The following is a 25553-nucleotide window of genomic DNA, read 5'->3' as shown; positions in this document are numbered from 1 at the left end:
AGCTGTTAGATAGGGTTTAAAAGGACTGTATTGGCAGGGACTAGTTATGTGTGAGTCATTCGCCCATGGGGCGTCGGTCAAAACACACCACTGTTGTTTTTGGCAGAACATTTTGATTTTAGTCATAGTCTCTTGAATAGTTTTAATTTAGTTTTAGTCACATTTTAGTCACCTGGAATGTTTTAGTGTTAGTCTAGTTTTAGTCGACTAAATCTACAGTTGATTTAGTCGAACAAAATGTATTTCGGCTGGCATTAATTTTGTCGTAATGGCTGTTTCACATGCTGAAAATAGCCAATCCACAAGCTCACTTGTAGATCGTCTATTTTCAGCATGCAACTAATTGTAAAATGACTTATAGTGGATCTCTTGTCCACTAGTCCCTTAACATTTTAGTCTAGATTTTATTTGTTGACGAAATTGTCAGTATATTTAGCCCTAGTTTTAGTCATCATAGCTTAGTTTTTATTTAGTTTAGTTTAGTTTAGTTTGTGTCAGTGGAAAAAGGTAGTCGACGGACATTTTTCGTCTTAGTTTTAGTCGACAAAATCAACACTGAAACACACTGAAGGGGGTTATATACTGTATGGCAGTTTACTATAGTTGTAGGCACAGGCATATATACCGGCATGGCATATGGGAATGAAGATGGTACAGCACTGAGTGTGAATGACAATGTGTCAATGTGGTTCCTCAGACAATAATAAGTGTGAGTACATGACAGTAGCGGTTTACATACAAATTATTTGCCATCCAACATCTTAAAAAATGTTGTCCCAATGCTGTGTTATCCTCCTGTTCTGACTGTTACTAAGCCAATCTCAACAATGTAAAACAAACTCTGCTCATCAGTATTGGAATGTTTAGACAACTAAAGTATTCGGTTTACATACAAATTATTTGCCATCCAACTTCTCAAAACGTTGTCCCAATATTGTGTTATGCTCCTGTTCTGACTGTTACTAAGCCAATATGACAACAATGTAAAAACTCATCAGTATTGGAATGTTTAGACAGCTAAAGATAATACTATAAAAAAGCCACTCAATCTACCAGACTAGGAAGTTGTTTCCACTTGGCAAACATGCATGGGCTGTTGGACAACAGTGTTGTTTTTGTCGACTAAAACTAAGACGAAAAATTTCACTGACAAAAACGAAATGGAAATTAAATGAACTAAGCTATGATGACTAAAAGCTATGATGACTAAAACTGAGTACTGACAATTTCGTCAACAGCTAAAAACTAGACTAACATGTTAGGAAGGGACTAGTGGACAAGAGATCCAGTATAAGTGATTTTATACTTGGTTGCATGCTGAAAATAGCCAATCTACAAGCTCACAATGCGTCTCGCTGCGACACATTGCCTAACTGGCGTCCCGGGGGACACATGCTGCCCCCACCTTCACTTCATTTCAGCTGTTACAATTCCAAACATGCAAACATCGCCCGTTGACAATAAATCAAGTAAGTACAAATAGTCCTCCTGATACTATAGACATCTGCAACTGGATGTCTGAACGCGTGCATGAGTGAACAATGTTGACATACCTGCAGCTTTGCATTGTTGTTAACTATACTGTACATGTGATGTATGTTGGAAAACTGTCAATGCCCCCATGAATTGGTTTTTGGTAGAGGAATTTAACCTCCAGTTTAGCACCTGTGAAACTAACTAAGGAAGAAACCTGCTGTATTCTATAAGGCCTCATTCACACCTAAGATACACTTGTCCTGTGTCTTCTGTGTGTCATGGCCGCCTCAATGTATTTCCAATGGAAATACATTTCGGGAGTCCCCGAAAGGGTCCATTTGGTTTCATTGTACAATCTCATAAGTTAAAGGATTGTTAAACATCTGCATTACGGTACTTAATTTAGAAGTAGTCTACACTACAATAATTGTTATTTTGATCAACATTTACCTGTTATGTCTCCTATATGGTACCAACATCAATACAGCATTGTGGAAAAAACGTTAGTTTTGGGTCTGCGGAGCTATAATTCTCATCATATGGTGGTCCGTTGCTCAAAAAACAGAGTAAATAATGGGCCTTGACATGATGATTTTACGGGGGCCAGTTTCGAATTGCAGCCGTCCGTAAATGACATGAAATCATCTTGTGACTGCAATTTGTTCCTGTTCACAGATGACTCAGCCCTGCTGGTCTCGGACAGGAACAAACTGCAGGTTGAAAAGGCCCTCAGCTCTGAACTTGGTAGAATTTATTCTACACCTGGCTCGCTCATAACAAACTATCTTTACACCTGGGAAAAACTGAATCCATTCTATTTGGATCAAATAGTAATCTCAGCAAGGCAGATGGTTCAGAGTGGGTGACAATATTATCACACGAAAAGACGAAATTACCTACCTAGGTTCCAAAGCTTTCCGGTGATAAAATGGCCACCAACGTATTTTTTTTTCTTCGAAACTGGCCCCCGTAAAATCTGAATCCCCCACCCACCCCTGCTTCCCCTCACTGTATATGTTTCTTTTTACCTTTTTACCTCCTATGATGATTTCTTTTTGACTATATAGTTGTGTATATTCATATGTTTCTAAATGTTTTGATGAATTGAAAATGGTGGGCCCTATTGTAAACAAGTGTAATGCTTTATGGTGTCGTCCACTCACCGTTAACAGTTTTTGTATTGAGTTGTACTTGAAATGTACTGTAATTCTGCAAACTGTTAATAAATCAATCAATCAAGAATGTGGACATTGTGTATTTGTGTAAGTTTGTTTAATTGTATGTTATGTGTGTATACGGCTATACAACATGACATTTTTATGACACTTTTGTCTTGTCTTGTCTGTTTTGTGTTCATGGACATATCCTATTGATAACTGTTATTTATTTGTATGTATTGCCATTTGTGTGTGTAGGGAAAAATATGTGAATAATTGTGTGAATATTTTTTGTCAAATAAGAAGAAATTATTGAATGTGATCCTGGGATTGATCCTGGAACATTCAAATAAAAAATAACCCTATTTATGATCTATATAAAACACCTTTCTTAAAGCTTCCTCAAGCACCACCACTTATTTTATCCATAATAAATAATGTGGAACACAAGACAACAACAAACATTTGCATTTAGCAGGGCATTCCATAACACAAGCTATAGCTGGCTTCAACTGGTATAGCAAGAGAGACACCGCGATGGGTCAGACAGATAGATACCGTGTGGGAGGAGGAGGAATATGCACTTTGCATACAATGTAGTGTGAATGACAGAGAAGGCGGTACACTCCCATTGAGTCACGTTTCTTAAGAAGTCAATCTGTGACACTTGAACTGGTTCTTCTAAGTTCTTCCCGTAACCCCAAGCTGCCTCCCCCTCCCACTTAATCAATAACCCTGCACCCTCCACCTATCATTCCTCTTGCCATAAGGCTACCTCATGTTCCGCGACAATTATACAGTTATGTGTGATTGTAATTTACACACAAGTGCAACTCACTTCAAAGTAACTCCACATCAAAGCAGCCTCCAACCTATTCAACAGATTATTTTAAACAATTTGGTTGTTTAACCATTGTAACGGTTTAAATCTTAGTTTTTAGCACCTAAATTGTTCGTAGCCTATAGTTTATTTGTTTTAATAGTCATCTACAATGCACCAATTTCACAAAGTCAAGTTAAAATGGTTATCTGTATAATGAAGATATAGATTAATATAGATTCAGTCTTGTTACTTTTTAATCATATCAAATTGTTAAATTAGTTTTGAAAAGCACAGTCAAGGGATGCAAGGATCGTGGTAATGTAGTACCAGTCAACATCCATACAGCAGCTATTTCACTTTACAAATGTGGGCCAACAGTAGAGTAATCCCAGTTCCCACAAGTGGTAGATACCCTACAGTTGCCAGCTACAACTGTAGGGTATCTAAAATCTAAAGCGGTAATAAATAGTATCAAAAATGGCAGCGAGCCAGCTCATATTTATCAGATGCTTTACACCAGCCTGCAACCTTTTTGAAATGAAGCTGTGCCATATTTGTCAAGACATTCAGTGTCTTGACACAATTTTAATGACACCACATCATAACAAATTCCAACATATTTTGATCAACTATCTCCCAAAGTCCCTCCGCAGTCAGAGTTCAGAGTTTGAATGATATGTAGAATTATGGGCAGGATGTAATTTATGTAAAAAATGTGGGGGACTTTTCATTTTATTTGACATTTTTTTTAATAGTTTATTTTAAACCAAAAATGCCAGCGATCACCCTCCTTTGTGCCATTGCACCGGTGGCATAGGTTGCCTACCCCTAGCTTTACACACTGCAGTCAGACTTTGCATAAGTTACTAGTACTGTTTGCAAGGATGCCACTGCACTGCGTCTGACGCCCTGGGGCATTATCACAATAAATTGTTGTCAATCTGTGGGCCGCCCACATGAATATTGGAACCGAGTCAAATGATTATATAATGCTTCAACTCCTAAATTCCATGTGCTTATCAGGGTGGGAGGGTCCCCAGTTCCAATTATTATTTTGGGGGGTCGACAGACTGAAAAGGTTGAGAATGAGAACCAGTGTCTTATCAGATGCCTGGAACCATTTTGTGAAGAATTTAACTTTGAAACAGCACTATGTAACTTTCCACCCCTGTTTCCTGCTAATAGAGAGCTTGCCTGCTTGTTCAGGGGATAAATTGAATCTTGACCTTCAAGTCAGCATTTGTGTCAGATCCTGTGTCTAGGTGAGACACTGCATTTGATGAAGATCTAAATGTCTCAGTAGAAGAGCAGGTTGACAAAATACAACCACTCAAAAGTATATAAAGTACACAATAGACAAAATTAAAATGTATTCCTAAAAAAAGTTACATAGCGAGGATTAAAACGAATTGTATGATAAAACAGTGCATGGATGTGCCAGGGAAATAAAGAGGGCATGATGCTATAAATCACACTGCCGTCACATTCTTTGCAGGTCATCAGTGTCATCATGAGACATCAATTTGAGCACCGCAACCAATTAAAAATAAATAAAACTTCCCCCCAAATGACTCATGCTTTTAATATGCGACTCATTCCTTCTCAGACATGGTGGTAAATGTATGTGACTGGACCGAACCTGCATGCCTGCATGCTGTTGTGAACAAATAAGGGGCATGAACCACACCTAGCAGAGATACTCACAGCTGCAGTGTGTTAACAATCGTACAAATGTGCCCCGGGGGCAATAGCTTGCCTCGTGGGATAGTAAGCCAGGCATCCTGTTCATCTGCTTTCTGCTAGATATACAGCATTCTCACAACAATACCGACTCCTCCCTTCCTTTCATTCTGGTCGACTGGTCCCCCAACCTGGTGTGACGCGCTCCGCGCGTGACTGCACGCAGCGACGGCATGATCAGGTGCCATTCGACCAATCCTTGTGAGCAGCGTGGGGCTGCTGTTGATGTACAGTTACGAAGGTGCATTCTTTGGCCACAATGGAACTAAAATAGACGAAGTTTACATAAATTGCATGAATATACAAAAAATAAAGAAGATTAGATTGAGTCTGACTTCCTATTTCTGGAAGGGCGTTCAGCCTAGCGATTGCGAAAGATGTGTGACCATAAAATTTGATAAAATGTTTTGTGGATTAGTCATTTGACCATAATCTAATCAACCAATCTTTAAATATAGGTTTGATTTCATCTTGCTACAAATGTTATTAGACTGTGTTAAAACAGTTCAAAATATTTGCTTCATACTACAGTATAGTATACCTCCAAGAAGTCATTTAGAAAATGTTTATATGCTCCTTTTTGTATGATTGACGGTAGTGCTTCTTAGATCTGGTGTGAAAAGCCTTTACATGACACAATGGTCTCCATGTCCAGGTTTATTCACATCGACTCTGACAAGAAATAGGCCTACATTTGAGGCAGCAATAGTCAGAAAGGAAATTATATTAGATTAGGTTATTTTACTGTTAATATTGAAATGTTGTTCTTTAGGTTTGTTTGTTCTGTACTGCATTTCATGATTTGTATTGTGATGTTATTTTTGCCTGGAGAAGAATAGTCTCCACTACAGTGTACTAATCTTTAAATATTTTTTTCATCATACTATAGCCTTGTGGTTAGTGTCCGCCCTGAGACTGGGAGGTCGGGGTTCAATCCCTGGCCGGGTCATACCAAAGACTCTAAAAACGCTGCTTGTCCCTGTGACATACTAGCGTCATGTCCAAGGGGTGTACTTGTACATCACGCTGCCTCACGCTACAGAAACAGGAGATGGGCTCCTGCCCTATGGGCCTCATGGCTCGGCAAGGCTACTACTTACTATTACTCGTTAGATCAAACATATTCACATTTCACTCCCATTGTACATAAATGCCGGCAGGCATGCACTCGCATACAAATGAACGACAACTGTGTTTACAGGTATAGGAAAAAAAGGGTTTATTCATTCTCTCTATTCAACTCAAGTATAATTCCATGAATGCTTGTTTTGGTGCGTAAACATACGTATATAAAAACAAAAAAAATATAACTGACTGGTCAACAAAACATTTATGATATTCTTCAAAAACCCAGTGGTCAAGTTACATCTACAATTATGCGGTTAGTAGTATTCCTAAGATCAGTCTATACGACGGTTGACGCCAGCCTCACGGGGTTGGTTCTAACGCGGCGGGAAGCCCCTGTGCGGCCCTCCTCTGCCCCTGAACCCTCCTCCTCCTCCTCTGTCTCCGCGGAAGTTTGGTCTGTTCCTGTCGCGGCCGCGGTCGTCGCCGCCGCCCCTTCCTCTGTCTCCGCGGCCCCTGCCTCGGTCCCCGCCGCGGCCGCCGCCGCGCTCCGACTTCATCTTGGCCGGGGGGGACTTGGGCCGGAGCCTCTCGATCTCCTCGGAGCAGCCGGACAGGTGGGAGTTGGGGATGACGAAGTGGGACGCGTACGCCTCCGGGTTGAAGTTGCTGTTGGTGAGGGTGGGCCCCACGGTCAGCCAGCCTGGAGGCAACACGGAGAAGAGACGGACGGCATGATTCATTTCGCTTTCTCGATTTAACTAGTCGACTAGTAAATCCACTAGTCGACCTTGTTGGTACTAGTTGACTAGAAAAAAGAAATCCCCCGATTTTGTAGCCCTCAAGGTCAGGTAGATTATAGTTATAGTCATCAGTGTACACAGTTTTTAAATCGACTAGTAAACTAGACAACTAGTCAACTAGTAAATATGCCTAGAAGTGAATACCCTAGCGTATGCCATGCTGATAATTCTTCTGTGCCCATGTATTGGTATGCTTTCATCTCACTCTCACTAGTGGCTTTGGTGTGTGTGCGTGCATGTCTCTGTCTGTCTGTCTGTGTACAGTAATACATTTATGCATTACATGGTAACACTTACATGAGAACTTCCTTCTGGTGATAAATCTGTATAGTATAGTAATATTGATTATTCTATTTCTAACCCTTTTAGCCACTCACATCATGTCACTTTGCGACAAGTTGTGAGCTTCTAGATTGTTCTTTGTTGAGCAGACTTGGAATTGAGGGGGTAAAAAAAAACCCTGAAGATGAATACGTAATTTATCATGTTCAATTATTACATGCCGATCCTCAATGAATGATATGAATAATATCAGTTGGCTTGCAAATAATTTACATAGTGTAGCGTAGATAACATTAGCCTAAAAATTTACAATTCAATTCCCAATTAAACTTTCCAACCCACAACAAGCCCCCCGTCAACCGGTTTAACTTTGCAAATTAGTTCAAATAATGTCCTCCCTTGAGGAACCAGTCAAACGGGGCGAGTACGGGGAACGAGAGTGATCAAAGTTAAGTGTCGATTTGCAGGTCCTGTGAATTAATTATCGCATCACAGAGCAACTCTCCATCCAGCCAATAGGATACACGTCTGTGAGGAATTAGCTATAATACAACAGGAAGTTCTGAGGAAGCAATCCGATTGGTTGAAATAGCCAGTGCTTCAAACGAGCACCTAATCAAAACATAAAAAACAGCTGTGCTGGGCAGTCCCTGCATGCGATTTGGTTGACAAAACACGCACAAGTTCTGGAACATTTGTAAATTATATTTAAACACCTCTGAATGATATTTTTGTGGTGCCCAAAACATGCACGTTCTGAAACACGTGTGAATAAAATAGGCACTAAATGAACGCCAGGCTCCTGCCAACATGCAACTCTATTACATAACAGTTAATAGAAGCATGCACAATGCAGCTAATCTCTCTAAATTACACAAACACAGAGTTGCTTTCTTTTTGTTTTCTAAAGACCACAATGACATTCAGAATCTCCTCCACAAAGCTCTGTAGAGGAAGGGAGGGACGACAGACAAGACAGGCAGGCAGTAGCCTCGTCCCAGTTTTAAAGTTGTCTGCGAGTCATCAGGTCGTTTATGTATTTCACACTACAGGAGTCTTTTTTTTATCGACATTTGTCATTATATCTGTGTGGCTTTCACACTAAACGATTGATAGCCGACTAGGCATCACACACTGCAAGAGTTCACCAAGATGCGATCCAGACCCGATACATATAGGCTACATCATTTGTTTTTTATTCCAATTAATTTGGACAGGGTGGTGGTCCCCCAGGTTAATTCTCAGTCAGGGTGGTGGTCCCCAGGTTAATTCTCAGTCAGGGTGGTGGTCCCCAGGTTAATTCTCAGTCAGGGTGGTGGTCCCCAGGTTAATTCTCAGTCAGGGTGGTGGTCCCCCAGGTTAATTCTCAGTCAGGGTGGTGGTCCCCAGTTTAATTCTCAGTCAGGGTGGTGGTCCCCAGGTTCATTCTCAGTCCGGGTGGTGGTCCCCAGGTTCATTCTCAGTCAGGGTGGTGGTCCCCAGGTTCATTCTCAGTCAGGGTGGTGGTCCCTGGTTCATAATCAGTTGAAAACCCCTGCGCTAATGCATTCGAATGGTCACTGCTCACAACAACAGCCCCCTCCTCCTCCCCGATAACCCGGAAAGGAAACGGATGCTCGTTACAATGGGATCCTATGCCTGGCACTAACTATGCCTGGTGCTAATGACTCACTGCACTCCGTTGGAAAAGGAAAGTAGAATCACCGAATCAGGTTAGGTTTAGGTGTGCTGCCCCCTGGGAACCCCATTTGGTGTTTTAACGATTATGTTAATCACACACACATGTGTGTGTGTGTGTGTGTTGCAGTGCTCCTCAGTCTCAGACAGGCTTTTTTGTTATTGTCAAAACTTGTTGTCACTCAGTAGTACTAGTATAAGTTCACTCTTATCCTCAACTGTTGAATAAAGGAGAATATGTTACTCTATTCGTTACATGCACATTGCAGCTAATCTCTCTAAATTACACAAACACAGAGTTGCTTTCTTTTTGTTTTCTAAAGACCACATTGACATTCAGAATCTCCTCCACAAAGCTCTGTAGAGGAAGGGAGGGACGACAGACAAGACAGGCAGGCAGTAGCCTCGTCCCAGTTTTAAAGTTGTCTGCGAGTCATCAGGTCGTTTATGTATTTCACACTACAGGAGTCTTTTTTTAATCGACATTTGTCATTATATCTGTGTGGCTTTCACACTAAACGATTGATAGCCGACACACACTGCAAGAGTTCACCAAGATGCGATCCAGACCCGATACATATAGGCTACATCATTTGTTTTTTATTCCAATTAATTTGGACATTTCACACACGTGCAGGATGCTGTGATACAAGCGCGAGACCGACACAGGACGCCTCTCTCTCTCTCTCTGTCCCTCTCTGTATGTAGACACACACACACACACACACACAAAATGAAATGCGTTGGTTTTATAGAGATAATATGGTGCAGTGTGCATAGGGCAGAGACGCTATCGGTGGAAGTGTCGGTCTGGAACATCCGTCAGATGTATTTCCCCCGGATACGATATTGTTTTCCGGCCAATTACAACACTCATTCACAGAGAATGAGCGGTACAAAATCCCGCAACTTCCGTCCCCCCAAAACATGATAGCGTCTACAGCGTAGGTCTTGCCCAGCGTAGGCAGGCAGGTCTGAACCCCTGCTGCTCGTGCGTCTCACCTGGTCTGAGACAGAGCGTAGAGTAGGAGAGTAGCAACACGCTTTGATCTCGCCGCAAAGCGGGCGCCTGTGGGCTATAGTTCCAAACATTGCTCCTATGGCTGGAACTGTCCCATTGAGATAGAATGAGCACTTCCGCATTCCATTGTTACAATGGGAGTCAACGCTAGTGTCGCCACTCTCTTACTAGATTACTCTGGTCTGAGGCAGGTCTAAACCCCTGCTCGTTGTGTCTCACCTGGTCTGATGGTGGAGTCTCGCCCGAACAGGTGCAGCCTCCTTCGCCCCAAGCAGAAGTGCTCGATGATGTGGAAGATCTCCACGGGCTTCTCCACGTTGCCGATCTCCGGCTCCTCCGTGATGATCAGGTCGATGTCCACGTTGGCGTGGATGAAGTCCCCGTCCGTACTCCTGCGGACCGTCCCTTTGATGCCCATCAGACAGTGCTCCTGGGGCAAGATGTGGGAATGCGGGGGGTACAATGAGGGCACGCGGCAGTGGTGGAAAGTAACTAAGTACTTTTACTTAAGTACTGTACTTAACTCATTTTGACCTGAGGACGATTCTACAAATGGCTTCTAAATCTTGACAGTTTTCTGAAAAACCCATGTTTCCATGTCAGTCGTTTTCAAACATTTTCTTGTGAAGGACCCCCAAAAATATATGAATTTGGCCACCGACCCCCATCTGAAAATATGTTGTTCCAGGGACCCCCAGAAGCAAATACTTGAGTTAAAAACATACATTAACCACTTCAACCCTATACATTTCGGCCATTCGAAAATAGCAGATCTACAAGCTCACAATGTGTCGCGTTCGCACTGTGAGCTTGTAGATCTGCTATTTTCAATAGATTTTGTACACATTTTGAACTTGTGAAATGGGACATTCTGCAATAAGTACATTTTGATGCTGATACTTTTGTACTTTTACTCAAGTACATTTTCAATTCCGTACTTTTACTTGTAACTAAGTACTTCTAAATTGCAGTAATGTTACTTTTATTTATTTTTTAAATTGAGTACTTTTTCCACCACCACTGGCACACGGGTTGGTACCAGAAGGCAGGGAGAAAAGATGGTTTGATGATTTGTGCAGCATAATCCCACAGTCACCACGGGATAATATTTGCGTTGTACCTTACCTTGGTGCGCTGGAACACTGCTTTGGGGTCCAATGTCTTGGTCTTGCCTGGGTTGTTTTTGTTGGTTTTGATCCAACAGATATCCTCGCACCGTCTGAAGCCCCATTTCCTCAAACACTGAAAAGAAATATATATATATGGATCAGGGATTTAGAACCCGACAGGTTGTGTCGATCTTTTATTTCTCACATATATATTACAGAACGGCACGTCAAAGGCCTCGCTCACACATTCAAATTTTTCTGCCCTCCCCCCTATACTCCATATATGAAAGCGGTGACCGTCAAATTTACCTTTTAACATTGCTCCGGTTGCTGCTATGCAACGCCTCCGTCCCCACCAGCTATGGGATTTTTTACATCCAGGCTCCATTTATCTCCATTAAAAGCAGGATTTTCAAAGCCCTGTATCTCTAAAGCTTCGAGCGCTGTCCAAGGTGAGCCGTCGCGCATCCCGATGATCGGATTTTCATTTGTGACTTTGTCTCGCATCGCTCCCGGACATGTAACCGTACTCTGACGGGAGGTAAAGGCTATGCGCTAATGCATGGGTTTTCAACAGGTGGTCCGTGGACCACTGGTGGTCCGTGAAGGTGTTGCATGTGGTCCCTGACCATGCATTTAGTAATGTAGGAAAGTGAAGATTCATATTTGAATTTATTGTATTGACCACAAGTTGAGAAACAATGCAGTAAATGATCCGGTAGCCTGACCTAAGCAGAGACATTTCTGGCCTAGATGGGAGGGTCGCGCCTCAGAAAAACGCGCACCCTGATTGGATCTCATCGATCTGTCCGTCACCCCTGGCCCCTCCTCTCCCCCCTAGTGCAGCGCTACGTCACATCATTTAGAGCGACGCCCACCCGGAAGGGTTGACTCCCACTTTTAGACTGGTTCAGCCCACGGCTTTTTCCAAGCTTTCATCTTTCGCGCAGACGAAATGAAAGCCTGGGTATCGAGGCTAATGATCCGGTGACAAATGATGTCGATGTCGTCAGTTACTGGGAAGTCTGATGTCAAGAAGTTCCACAGAAAAGTGAGTTAGAATCTCAAGGGAAACCATACCGGATTGCCTGGTTGAGTCACCATTATAAAGAAATGTGCCCATAATCAACCACAAGTGTCTGCTTACTCATAGAGTAAGTTACAATGAACAGCAACATGATTTTAATATGGAAGGTTAATTTCTTTCCCCCACACCACGACGGTATCCCCCCTCCCAACACAACAATGGTCCCCAGGTTAATTCTCAGTCAGGGTGGTGGTCCGCAGGTTAATTCTCAGTCAGGGTGGTGGTCCCCCAGGTTCATTCTCAGTCAGGGTGGTGGTCCCTGGTTCATAATCAGTTGAAAACCCCTGCGCTAATGCATTCGAATGGTCACTGCTCACAACAACAGCCCCCTCCTCCTCCCCGATAACCCGGAAAGGAAACGGATGCTCGTTACAATGGGAGCCTATGCCTGGCACTAACTATGCCTGGTGCTAATGACTCACTGCACTCCGTTGGAAAAGGAAAGTAGAATCACCGAATCACTTATGTCCGTGACAATAACCAATCCTACAGTTTGAATAATGTACACACGCATATATAATGATACAAAAGTGTGTGTGTGTGTGTGTGTGTGTGTGTGTGTGTGTGTGTGTGTGTGTGTGTGTTTGTGTTGCAGTGCTCCTCAGTCTCAGACAGGCTTTTGTGTTATTGTCAAAACTTGTTGTCACTTAGTAGTACTAGTATAAGTTCACTCTTATCCTCAACTGTTGAATAAAGGAGAATATGTTACTCTATTCGTTACATGTTTTAAATTGACTTAAAGGAATAGAGCTTTTTGTTAATAAATAAACATTTGACCTATTATTTACGTTTATTTTACACCATTTGGGAACCAATAAGCAGAAGCGGAACCAAATCGGAACCAAACGGGTAATACTTAGTTTAGACTAGTCATTGGTTAGACATGGGTTAAGGTTAGGTTTAGGTGTGCTGCCCCGTGGGAACCCCATTTGGTGTTTTAACGATTATGTTATACTTTAGCTATTGAAAAATAGCAGATCTACAAGCTCTTGTAGATCTGTTATTTTAGAAAAATCGAGAAAATGTGGCGCAAAGCTTTTAAAATATATTCTTTCAGAGTGAACGTTTCTAACTCAAATCTTTGCTTCTGGAGGTCAACAAAACAACATATTTTCAGATGGGGGTCGGCGGCCAATTACATTATTTTTACATAATTTTTGGGGTCCTTGACATGAAAGTTTGAGAACAACTGACATAGAAACATGGGTTTTTCACACAACAGTTAGGATTTAGAAGATATATTTTTCTTAATCGGGCTCAGGTCTAAATAGGTTAATGGAATTTATACATGAGAAGTGAGTACAATGCCACCAAGAATGGAGAAAGGAACACACACCCAAAAGATAGGAAACACACAACCTGGAGATATGAAATTCTTACTCTTCCGTTACGCTGTCTGAGCTACTTTCAACCTCGCAACAGGAGCACAATGTTGTTGTTTTTTGCAAGCATGACGCCTCTCTCTTGAGATAACACTGACTGCACCTACGGGTGCTTATCCCTAAATCTGGACCGCAATGAACCCACAACCTTGTTTTGGTATCCTGTGTCGATAGAAAGCATTTCCTTGAGCTGCCAGTGGTTTTCAGCGACAGATTTATCTGGTAAAGAAGGCACGCTTAGACATTGCTACTCTTCCCAGTGCATCATGTTTCAGACAGTGCCATGGGTTCACTTGACTAAAACAATTGTTACATTTTGCAGAGAAGTGCCACTTATCAATGTCACTTTACTGGCAGTGTGAGAAACATTGGTATACTGTAGTGTGACAGACGCCACGGTGCTTTTGGTGGGTTTAATTTGTTCAGCTGTCAAGCAGGCTTGGTGTCAACTGTCATAGGATGCCTGTCATAGGATAGCTCATTGTCGCACTATATGACAGAGGTAGAGCTTAAAATCATCTGACAGGGGTTGATATATACGGTAAGCAAGATGGTATCTCAGTCATATCACACAACATATAATGAATGTGCAAGATGGACAGAATCACAGAGTAGTCAGTGGACACCTTCAGATGGAAAAAAGGTGTGGAAGAACAAAGGCATTTTTTTGTTTTTCATTACAGTGTGCAACATGTACTTTAAAAGGCAGACTTCCAGCCTATTGCAATAACATGATTGTGTTGAGCAGGAGGAATAGTCCAGTGGCAATGCTAACTCCGTGGTAAGATTGTGAGGATAATATGACATTAAAAGTGTAGGCTTATGTGAAGCACAGCCGCCGTTTACTTCCGGTTCACGGCCCCGGGAATTTAAGAGCATGCATTGAAAAGACCGTGGCACTGGTGAACGAATGAAAACATTAATACCTGGAATATGTTAAGGTTAGTGTGTTTGTGCTCTCTCATACCATTCTTCCCAGATCCAGGCCCTCTCCAGAACCACACCAGAGGAAGACAAAAGAACGAAGGGCTGATATCTCGTCAATCTCCAACTTCATTATCTATAGTCAGAGGGAAAAAAGGAGTGACTGAGCTGGGAAATTAACCAAAAAAAATAAATATATATATATATATATAGGAAATGTTCAAATATATATATTTTTATAATCAACTACCGTAGTCCCGAATATAAGACGACTCTGATTATAAGATGACCCCCATTTTCCAAGACTTTTTGTGGAAAAAGAACATTGAATGTCAAATAGTCTAGTCCCGATTAAAATACGACACATTGTGGTGTGTTGTAAGCTTGTAGATATGCTATTTTCACCATCCTTGATTAATCGGAATGGATGCACAGGCCAAATGTTTGCATATTAACACCCCAATCGCACAGGACGAAGTTCACTGTCCTTTCTATTAGTAACACCCATCACCCAGGACAAAGTTTTATCCAAATGCTTGCAAGTTTATTGATATGAAAACCGATCGCATCGCTCCACAGCCTCGATGTTGCACAACAGTGGGACGTCATCGAAAATGTTCCCCCCGTTCAACAAAAATCTTAAAACGTTAATAACTCACAATCTAAATCATCCCGTCCAATTATAAGAAAATATCCTGTGTTAGACGGCCCACCGCGGTCCCGTCGGCCGTCGCTAGTCATGTTAGATTTAATCATTCCTCCCTTTAGAGTGTTTTGGCTACATTTAGCTTCTCCAGCCACATCCGGGATAACTTCCGGTTATCTGTAAAAGTGCTCCGTTGCTATAAATGGCTTGGGCGCTATGATTTAATGGATTAAATAACCCCGGGCAATCGGAGTGTTAACATACGTCATCCCAGTTCCAGAAGCGCTCCGTGTGGCTGATGCCAGACTCTCTGTAGTACTCCTCTAGCGGAGGCTCCAGCAGAATCACATCGAACTTGCATTTCAAATCCCGCAGGTCAAAGTGCTCTGGGTCAGCTTGGAGGTACCTTCACAGAGACACAGGAGCGTAAGTTCAACTGACAAATAAAATAGGAAAAAGAAAATGATTTTTTTAAGGCACTGAAGTGACTAATGGTAGATTTTGTATCATTGGTAGTTATCTGTTGACCCGTTCAGGAGCGGAACCGCTTTTGGGTGCAGAGCTACGAGCTTGTAGATCTGCTATTTTGGAAAGATCATGAAAATGTGGCGCAAATCTTTGAATACAGTATATATTCCTTCACAGTGAACGTTTCTAACTCATATCTTTGCTTCTGTGTGTGGGGGGGGGCCCCAGGAACAACATATTTTCAGATGGAGATCTACTCTGCGGACAAATTCAGATAATTCTGGGGGTCCTTGACATGAAAAAAGTTGAGCACCCACTGACATAGAAACATGAGGTTTTTCCTGAAAACTGTTAAAGGCACTGAAGTGACTGTAGATGTTGTATCATTACTCATCTATTGACATACATGGGAGGAGTGTTGGTGGTGGAGATGAGCTCGTCCTTCAGTCTGATGAGCTCTCTCAGTTTGGGGTACTCCTCGAACCTGTCAGCCAGACCTAAGCAACAGAGCACATGGAAGTTGGTACATAGAGTATTCATCCATTTTCAACAAGTGTGATGAACGATTTTCCTGTGAATTTGTTGTGCAGCACTTTGTGACTTTGTCCAGAAAAGTGCTATATAAATAAAGTTATTATTATTATTATTATTATTATCAATTAGAAATAATACAGAGCCATAGAGTAAGACAGATTTATGACATTGAGGGGGCAGAAAACAGCCTGGTCACATGGTTCATGTATCATCTTAAACTCTTGAGTGTAAAATTAAACCACATTGACCCATAATTTTACACTCTCAAGAGTTACATTATTTTTAAACATCAGCATTACTTAATTTACAAGAAGTCTACACAATTAGCATGGAATTGTGGAGAAAATCTTATCGAACTATAACAAAGTATTCTTTAGTTTCTAGGTCTGAGAGGCTAAATGTCATCAAATGGTCACCTCCCCAGAGATCAGGTGGTTGCGAAGGACATTGCCAAATAATGAACCATCGATCGCCCAACCATAGTGAATTATTATTCCCACTTACCAACATCTCTGATGAAGTTCTGTGGCCTATGGCCCGTATCCACAAAGTGCTGGCAGTAGTCATTGTGGGGGTTTAGACTCTGGGTGCCCTAAAACAAGGTCACAAAGATGGCATGTGCAAATTAAACTATGATACAGCGGTTTTAAAAAGGAGGGGAAGAGAAGGGTACTCAGGGGAAAAAAATAGTTTGGAAAAAATGTGAGGTTCACTCGTATATAATAATAATTCAACAGGGTTGAAGGGTTCACTCATATATAATACCGGTAATAATTCCACAGGGTTGAAGGGTTCACTCATTGCGAACGCAGTGATTGCGAACGCAATGAGCACTAACTATGAGACCCTGCAGATCGTGTCTGTCTGTCTGTCCCGCTGTGACACCACCCGCCCGCCACCAGAGGGCGCAGCTGTAGCACACACACACACACACACACAAACAACCACACACACACACACACACAGTAGAAAACTTAAAAAAATTACTAACTAAAAAGAAAAGAAAAAGTACGTAATTTATTCTAATTGTTATTGCAATTTACGAGCTGCGTTCGCTTCCCACGTTTGCGCGTCTTACTTGTATATAATAATAACTCCACAGGGTTGAAAGGTTCACTCATATATAATAATAATTCCACAGGGTTGAAGGGTTCACTCATATATAATAATAATTCCACAGGGTTGAAGGGTTCACTCATATATAATAATAATTCCACAGGGTTGAAGGGTTCACTCATATATAATAATAATTCCACAGGGTTGAAGGGTTCACTCATATATAATAATAATTCCACAGGGTTGAAGGGTTCACTCATATATAATAATAATTCCACAGGGTTGAAGGGTTCACTCATATATAATAATAATTCCACAGGGTTGAAGGGTTCACTCATATATAATAATAATTCCACAGGGTTGAAGGGTTCACTCATATATAATAATAATTCCACAGGGTTGAAGGGTTCACTCATATATAATAATAATTCCACAGGGTTGAAGGGTTCACTCATATATAATAATAATTCCACAGGGTTGAAGGGTTCACTCATATATAATAATAATTCCACAGGGTTGAAGGGTTCACTCATATATAATAATAATTCCACAGGGTTGAAGGGTTCACTCATATATAATAATAACTCCACAGGGTTGAAAGGTTCACTCATATATAATAATAATTCCACAGGGTTGAAGGGTTCACTCATATATAATAATAATTCCACAGGGTTGGGTCAGCAAAAGGCAAAAGCTCTGTTGCCCCATGTACAGAGAATGCAATTAATCCGTTTTGGAATTAGTGTGGACAATAAAATGAAACTGGATTCAAATGTGTGTACAGAGCATCAGGACATTGCAGAACATTATACATTTATGACAGGGGTTTTCAACTGATTTTGACCCAGGGACCACCATCCTGACTAAGAGCAACCTGGGGACCACCACTATTGTGCGTGGCGGGTCCATCACAGACCCACCCCACACAATAGTGGTGGGGGGTTCATGCACCACATGGGAGCTGGAGAAAATAGCTATAATATCAATATAATATCTAATACAATACAGTGATTTTGTTTGAATATGATGGAATATGATTAAGGATACTGTGATTATGGTAAGCTCACATTTCATATCACACACAAACCATACAGTAAGAACTGTAAAAAAAAAAAAAAAAAAAGATTTATGACATTAGGATACACAACATACGTTTATCGTCTGTTGGATGGAAGCCTCGTATCTCCAAAACTGTTACGTTTCAGGATTCATATTCAAAAATAGCAAAGGAAATAGAACTACAAGCTCGCTACACCATTTAGAGCTTGCTGATCTGCTACTTTCGATGCTTTTGTGTGATGCTGTAGTATGATCAAGTAGGGTGTTAATTGGTTTAAAAGAAGAAGAAAAACAAAATAATATGGAGGTTTCTGCCCGAAAGCAACGATATAGTGAATATTGTGGTCAGATAGTTCCCATTACCTTAAGGAATGTACTGGAGTCCTTGTAGACCTCTTCGTATGGGTTGGTTTCCTCTGGCGGCAACACCTCCACCTCATCCTAAATTCATTTTAAATGTAGGCATTTAGCAGATGCTCTAAATCCAGAGTGACTTACAGTAAGAAATTAAAACACACGGTGGGCAATACATCAAATGCATAGAAATGGAGATCTAGGATCATTACACTGCAAAGAACTGTATAATAAAGAAAATATATAGCTGCAAGCAGTGATGCGACAGGGTCAAGCCACAAAAGAAAAATCACACCCGTGTGAACTGAGTGGTGCAATTCCCCTGATGCAAAGACTGAACTCATCCATGCTTTAACAGGGAATCCTTTAATTTACATTCGTACATACATACGTATGACCTTTTATTCATTATGCACTCACATTGGTCATATTATGCACTTATGCTCCTCTATTCTCTCTTATGTTTTCTTATTCTGACCTGAAAATCAATCATATGTACTGTACATTGAGTCTATACACTATGGACCTGCAGACCGCAGCCAAGCCGGCCATCGTACCATATAAGTTAATGGCAAGGTGCTAACTAGGTGCAACTTCCCATTGACAGCCCATTCATCCAAACAGAAAAGTCCTATCTGATTGTATTACACAACGTCAAAATCAAACAAAAAAGTGTTTGTTTCATAAATCCACCGTAGACATGTTATGAGCTACTTTGTGTCCTTGCAGCCGTTGCAAGTGAAATTATTTTTCTAAGTGTTGCCGTTTGGAAGTGCTCGTTAGATATCATTCAACTGCCCTGCGTACCACCTGCATTTGCACATAATGCAAGAGGCAGAAGGACATTGCTTTACTGAAACGAGTGCTTCTAAACTCTTGACGGCAAAATGGCCGCGGTCTGCAAATGGCCAATAGGATGCCAGGTCTACAATGACCTGGCATCTGTCTACATAACAGGCAATCCAAATTACATTTTAGCCTTAGTTTGCATAAGCCTACAAGATCATCAACGCTAGGGCTACGGCAAGATGCACACAGTCATCCAATGAATGAAGTAATCCATTAAGCCCGAGTTATACTTGGTATGTGTGTGTTGAGTGACGCACCGAAAATAGCAGATCTACAATGCGTCACTGTTTTTTTATGTGGAAAGGGTTGGAATTTGGCAGCAGTTCTATATGTCGACATTATAACAAATGTATTAAAAATCTATGAATAAATCAACGCTCTTAATCCAGAGCGAACTCCAGAGTTGAGTGACGCACAGAAAATAGCAGAGCAACAATGCGTCACTGTTTTTTTATGTGGAAAGGGTTGGCACTTGGCAGCAGTTTTATATGTCGACATTTTAACAAATGTACAAAATAATCTATGAATATCATTTAGATTGCAGTGTAAAACTGCTCTTAATCCAGAGCGATTTACAGTGAGCAGGAACAAAAGACATGCTAATACATGATCAAATACATTAAAATAGTCATGTTCAGTGATGTAAATAGGTTTTCAATGTAATGAGTCCCGGCATGCAGGGATGGTCTTTTAGATGAGTCCCATGAGTCCCACTTCAACGACGTTAGGAGTAATATTTTGCCATTTTTACAAATTGCAGCATTTAACTCCCATTTAATTTGGTTATAATCATGTAGAAAACAGAATAATCCAATCGACGGATGCATTGGACACGTCCTAGCGCATCCTCCATGATATCAGGCGAGGGGAGAATATTTTGAATTTTTTCCTTTTTTAAAATGTTTGAGTCGTACTCTCTGTCTCCTATTTTGAAGGAATCCCAGGAATGATTGTGTTAATCTCTGCATGTTGATTATTTTACCTTAGGCTCCTCTGCGTCTTCCTCTGTATCCTCTCCCTCCGTCTGAACCTTCCGTTTGGATGTTGACGGCACCGAGGTGTCGAATGAGGATCTGACAAAACAATCATCAACTTTAAAAACACATAGACTTGCCTTTTATTTATTGCCTAAAACAGTGGTTCCCAAACTTTTTTCAAGTCAAGGACCCGCAAATTGACACTAATTAGCCTACTGACCGCCCTTTGAAAAGATATTCCAGGGGTCCCTAATAACCGATTCAAGGACCCCCAGATTGACATGCATATTTAGTCTACAGACCCCCCCATTTAATGGCATTTCTATCTCCTGGGACCCCAGTTTATATTGTAGAATCAATGTTAATTTAACTCTGAGAGTGTACGCAGAGTGACGGACCCATTAAGGGTCCATTTGGTTCCAAACTAGCATTTAGCTGGAACTCCCTCACCCCACTTTGGGAACCACTGGCCTAAAATAGTAAATCTACAACATGGATTAAAAGCCAAAAGAAATTATCATGACAAAAAAATGGTGTCCCAATGTGCAATTTGTGAAACAGCAAACAATTTACACAATATGAAAACTAAAACTAGTGATGTTTTAGTAATATTGCTCGACCTGCTGGTTTACATACTGCCAGGTGAATAAATCACAAATTAAAGGGCCACAAGGAGGGGAAGTGCATTAAAGCATTATGGGCATTGTAGGAATTCAGCAATCCAGTCAAACCTTATAGTCAAGCACACAGACTTCATTATTGTTCTGGCCATAGGGTGCAAATTTCAAATTGTGCTACTGTTATCTACTACAAATACTATGAACATTGATTGACTGCAGTTTCTTCCAAAATTGTTCCTTTAACTCATTTTGGGCGGGAACCCCTTTTGGTGTTTTCAGCATTATGTTATGCTTTAGCAGATCTACAAGCTCATAGCGCGGCACCGAGTGCCATGCTACGAGCTTGTAGGTCTGCTATTTTTGAAAAATCGTGAAAATGTAGTGCAAATCTTTGAATATATACAGAGCGAACATTTTTTACTCAAATCTTTGCTTCTGGAAGGTCCCTGGAACAACATATTTTCAGATGGCGGTCAGAGGCCAATTACATATATATTTGGGGGTCCTTGACATGAAAATGTTTGAGAACTACTGACATAGAAACATGTCAAGGGGGTACAGGCCATAGACTGTAAAAAATATGGACAAAGCGTTCCCCGGGTCTAACATGAACGTAAAATGAAGCCTGTAATAATATGCTAATTCCTGATGTAAGTCGCCATCTTTGGTACCAGCTGGCCATTGGCTGGCTCCGTTTTGTATACCAGCTGGTCATTGGCTGCCCAGACAACGAGGCGGGACTTCCCCCCTTCTTCTCCGTTGGTTTTTATTTTGACTCGAGTGGGAGGGGAATCCCGATCATAGACTGTAATGGTAGCCACGCCCCTCAGAACATACGCGATGTTTTTTTTTCTTTATGGTCATTTTTTTAATTAATGGGACCATAATTTTCCAAAAAGAATATTATGACATTAGAAATGAGACTTTAAACTAGTGACTGGAAGAAGAAAGTATTCATGACCATGTTTATTAAGGTAATACAGTCTAGGTGAAGTTGGGCCAAAATACATGGGCCTCTATGGAGCTATGGGGCTTTTTGGGTCCGGTCCAGCGCCACAACAGGCCATTATATGAACTACCGATTTCAAATGAGGCTTCACGAAATATCTGGCTGACTGCCCCCCTGGTACAGGCTTTAGTTCACGACATACTATCAGTCCGGCTGTCATTAGAACGACAACCTACCCTAAACCTAACCTTCTAATATCTCTCCCTGAGTCTTGTGGAATGGGGATATCACTTTGACTGATCTTTCTTGCACAAATAACAAGCAACTGAGAGGAGACACATTGAACATGTCCGTCATCATCTCTCACCTGCATGTTTCTCTCGTCTCCTCAATCTCCTTCTGCTCGTCTTTGCTGTTCAGAACAGCGCCGATGCTGTCAGCACTCTCAGCTCCCAGCTGCACACACAATGGAAGAGAGCACATTCTTATTCATGTGGTGTGTTCATTGTTTAATTTTTATATATTTATATGCGGGACATGGGGAGAGCAACGGACTTGAACTCATGCTTCCTTCATGCCCTAGTGTCCAAGTTGCTCCTTTTACACCTGACAGAGGGGAGTTTCCCTGGTTGGACATAGTGCGTGGAAGGAACACGTTATTCCAACCAGTTCTTTTCCCCTCCATCAGGCTGGCCAGGGGGAGGCAGTTTTGGTGTGTGAATTGTGAAGATTGGTTGCGTTGGTTGGTTTGTGTGGATATCCAATGGAACACACAACCACCCTAAAAGACCAATCATTGTGTGTATTCCTGCACTATCTGCATCGAGTGATCTCGGTGAACAGAAATTGATTTATTGGAGATTCTTGACTTTCAAATGTACATGAATGTTGTTTTGATTGTAATTGTTCCACTTTTTTTGCTTTGGCAATGTAAACGTATGTTTTCTCATGCCATTGACGCCAATAAAGCCCTTTGAATTAAATTGAATTGAAAATTGATTCAGGGCTATTGGAGGGGGGGGGGGGGTCCCACCCATGCTTATCAAGCTGGGGGGGTCCCACCCATGCTTATCAAGCTGGGGGGGGGGGGGGGGGGGTCCTTATTGAAATGAAGAGGGTCAGGGTTTGAGAACCACTGAACACAGGACTACACTTTACTAGCCAATTTCGTTGCTTAGTTTTAGTCTTTATTGGTTGCGTGTATTTATTGTGACTGGCAGAGCTGTCACTTGTTATTGCCTCTTCTCTTGGCCAGTTCACACACACTTGTAAAGGAGACTTCAATGTGGTTTTTACTGGTTAAAATAAAGAAAAAATAAAAACTATAGCAAAGCCAGAGACAATGCCAGCCATTGTGGCGCTAAAAACAAACCTGTTGAGCTAAGAGCTGCCGGCGGAGTTTCTGCCGTTCTCGGATCTCCTGCAGGCGGCTGTTCATCTCTGTGACAACTATGGCTGCCTGTCGGCGGCGGCCGTTATGCTTTCTGCATGGAATGAATGAATGAATGTGTTGAAGAACAGAGAAGACAAGCTGAGAAAGGAGAAGATGCTGCTGTTGTGTTTTGTTGCTGCAATGTTGAGCTGGCGCTGCTTGATGACGTGTGGCGTGCTACTACGAAATCAAAGTGCGACGACGTGACGTCCAGGCATGGGTGCGATATTTTTTACAGTCGCTAGGGGAGCTGTCGTGTGTGCGTGTGTGCGCGCGCGTGTGTGCGCGCGCGTGTGTGCGCGCGCGGGGGGGGGGGGGGGGCGTGCGAGGGCGTGTGCGCGTCTGTGTCATATATAAACAGATTAAGCACTGCATAATACAATTATATTAAAAATAATAATAGCAAGTATTTTTATTATTGTAGTTGATTGATCTAGGTCGGTCAAGTTGTTATATATTCAACAGATGAACGGACAATGTGGTTGTGTGTGTGTGTGTGTGTGTGTGTGTGTGTGTGTGTGTGTGTGTGTGTGTGTGTGTGTGTGTGTGTGTGTCGTGAAACTCAGGTGCATGAGTGAGTGAGTCGTAGGCCTATTGACTACGCAAAATAAATAACAATAATCACGTCACCTTCATTCATTTTGCGTACCAATATTTAATAATCAATTATATCTTTAATCCCCAAATCCCCATATGAATTCCCCCAGTGCACTGAGTTAGTTCGATTGCCTCGATCGGAGACGGCAGGCATTTTGTTTATAGGTTGACAGTGAAGTATATTTTGCTTAAAGGAAGTTGGAGCATAAGCAAATAATTATGCTCCATAAACAGACAGTGTCCGAATCCGTGTGTGTGTGTGTGTGTGTGTGTGTGTGTGTGTGTGTGTGTGTGTGTGTGTGTGTGTGTGTGTGTGTGTGTGTGTGTGTGTGTGTGTGTGTCCGCGACTCCCATGGGAATCCATTGAGCGGAGGCTGCAGCCATGGGGGCGCACTGACTGCACTGCACGCAGTAGTACAGGACTTTCATTGATCCGCGTCTCTCTCTCTCTCTCGTTCCTTCCAAACTAACCCTGGCTTCGATCCTCCCGTCCCACAGCAGGCGATGAGGAGGGTGCCTGACTGACACCAGGCTGATACAGGAGGAGAGACCTCTCTCAGCGTATACTGATCTTTTAGGCTATTATTATTTTATTGTCCAGATGCGTGAGAGACACAGGCTAAACAACAATCATGGGGTTATTTCTAACTCTTAGCGCCGTGATCTTGTTGTCTGTTGTTGATGGCTGTTATGCTTCCATGAGCAGCGATCATCATCATGTCGCCTCCTCCTCATCCTCCTCGTTTATCCTCCCGTTCACCGACTGCGTCCAGAGCCGCCGCGGGAGAGAGGGTTTCTACCAGGGCGCGATAGACGTCACCGAGTCGGGCGCTCGGTGCATGAACTGGAGCGAGGTGGCCGGCTTCAGTGAGGAGCGCTACCCGGGGAAAGGGCTGGGAGGCGGGCACAACCACTGTCGGAACCCGGACGGCAGGATCCGACCCTGGTGCTTCTTCAGGAGCAGCAAAGGGAGGAGGGTGGACTGGGGATATTGCGATTGCAAACAAGGTATGAATGAGTGCTCAGTCTGCACACATCATTTATGATGTATTAATAACGCGCGTGTGTGTGTGCGTGCACGTGCGTGCGTGTTTGTAGTGTGTACACAACTTTGTTGTAGCCTACTATAGTAGCACCAATATACACCAAGATAGGCTAGGCTACCCTACCTGCAGTGTTCCAGCCAGGGCATGTGTACACACACACACACACACACACACACACACTGTAGTGTAGTGTGTGTAGTCTCAGATGGCAAGTCCAAGCACATAATTTGGTTTTATAATGAGCACAGAGGTATTTGCCTATGGCCTGCTAGACAGGTATGATTCACAGTGCAGAGACAAGTAAGACAGAGGCATCCAATGATCCACATCAAGGAAGTAACTCCACCCTGACCCTGATATGTTATCACTGCGGTAACGATAAGTCATTACCACACAACAAGGAAAAAGAAAACACCTAAA

At 42.1% G+C, this 25553-nt stretch overlaps 2 protein-coding genes across 3 annotated transcripts in view; one reads left to right on the top strand and one right to left on the bottom strand.

Annotated features, from left to right (window-relative positions):
• Window positions 1-6400: 6400 nt before the first annotated feature.
• Window positions 6401-24875, bottom strand: mettl14 (methyltransferase 14, N6-adenosine-methyltransferase non-catalytic subunit). Of its 2 annotated transcripts, none has more exons than XM_083765080.1 (12): window positions 24737-24875; window positions 23431-23542; window positions 22426-22514; window positions 20495-20585; window positions 18673-18750; window positions 16699-16786; window positions 16067-16157; window positions 15457-15598; window positions 14590-14682; window positions 11170-11286; window positions 10264-10474; window positions 6401-6964 (listed from the first exon to the last, which is right to left on the bottom strand). In XM_083765080.1, the coding sequence occupies exons 2-12, from the start codon at window positions 23494-23496 to the stop codon at window positions 6639-6641; spliced, it is 1392 nt and encodes a 463-aa protein (XP_083621206.1). In that variant the 5' UTR covers window positions 23497-23542; window positions 24737-24875; the 3' UTR covers window positions 6401-6638. The 2 variants fall into 2 exon arrangements, with proteins under 2 accessions (XP_083621206.1, XP_083621205.1); XM_083765079.1 differs by having other exon boundaries at window positions 24559-24851.
• prss12 (serine protease 12) overlaps window positions 24720-25553 on the top strand; it is a gene marked incomplete at its 5' end in the record, with an annotated part of 45273 nt that continues 44439 nt past the window's right edge. Inside the window, one exon of the mRNA XM_083765078.1 lies at window positions 24720-25095. Coding sequence (XP_083621204.1) covers window positions 24720-25095 — 376 coding nt within the window. The remainder of the gene's footprint in view (window positions 25096-25553) is intronic.

Source organism: Protomyctophum parallelum (genome assembly GCF_964188405.1).
Source record: "Protomyctophum parallelum genome assembly, chromosome: 5".
NCBI classification, from domain to species: domain Eukaryota; kingdom Metazoa; phylum Chordata; class Actinopteri; order Myctophiformes; family Myctophidae; genus Protomyctophum; species Protomyctophum parallelum.
Note: the sequence above shows the minus strand (reverse complement) of the source record. Positions and strands in the feature narration are given on the sequence as shown.

Bases quoted from the DNA above. Each gene is read 5' to 3' on its own strand.
- mettl14 (XM_083765080.1), bottom strand. From the start codon at position 23,496: ATGAACAGCCGCCTGCAGGAGATCCGAGAACGGCAGAAACTCCGCCGG. The intron at 18,751-20,494 runs GTAAAATAATCA...AAATGAATTTAG, and splicing joins AAGACGCAGAGGAGCCTAAG to GATGAGGTGGAGGTGTTGCC. The intron at 15,599-16,066 runs GTATGTCAATAG...GTCTCTGTGAAG, and splicing joins ACCACCAACACTCCTCCCAT to GTACCTCCAAGCTGACCCAG.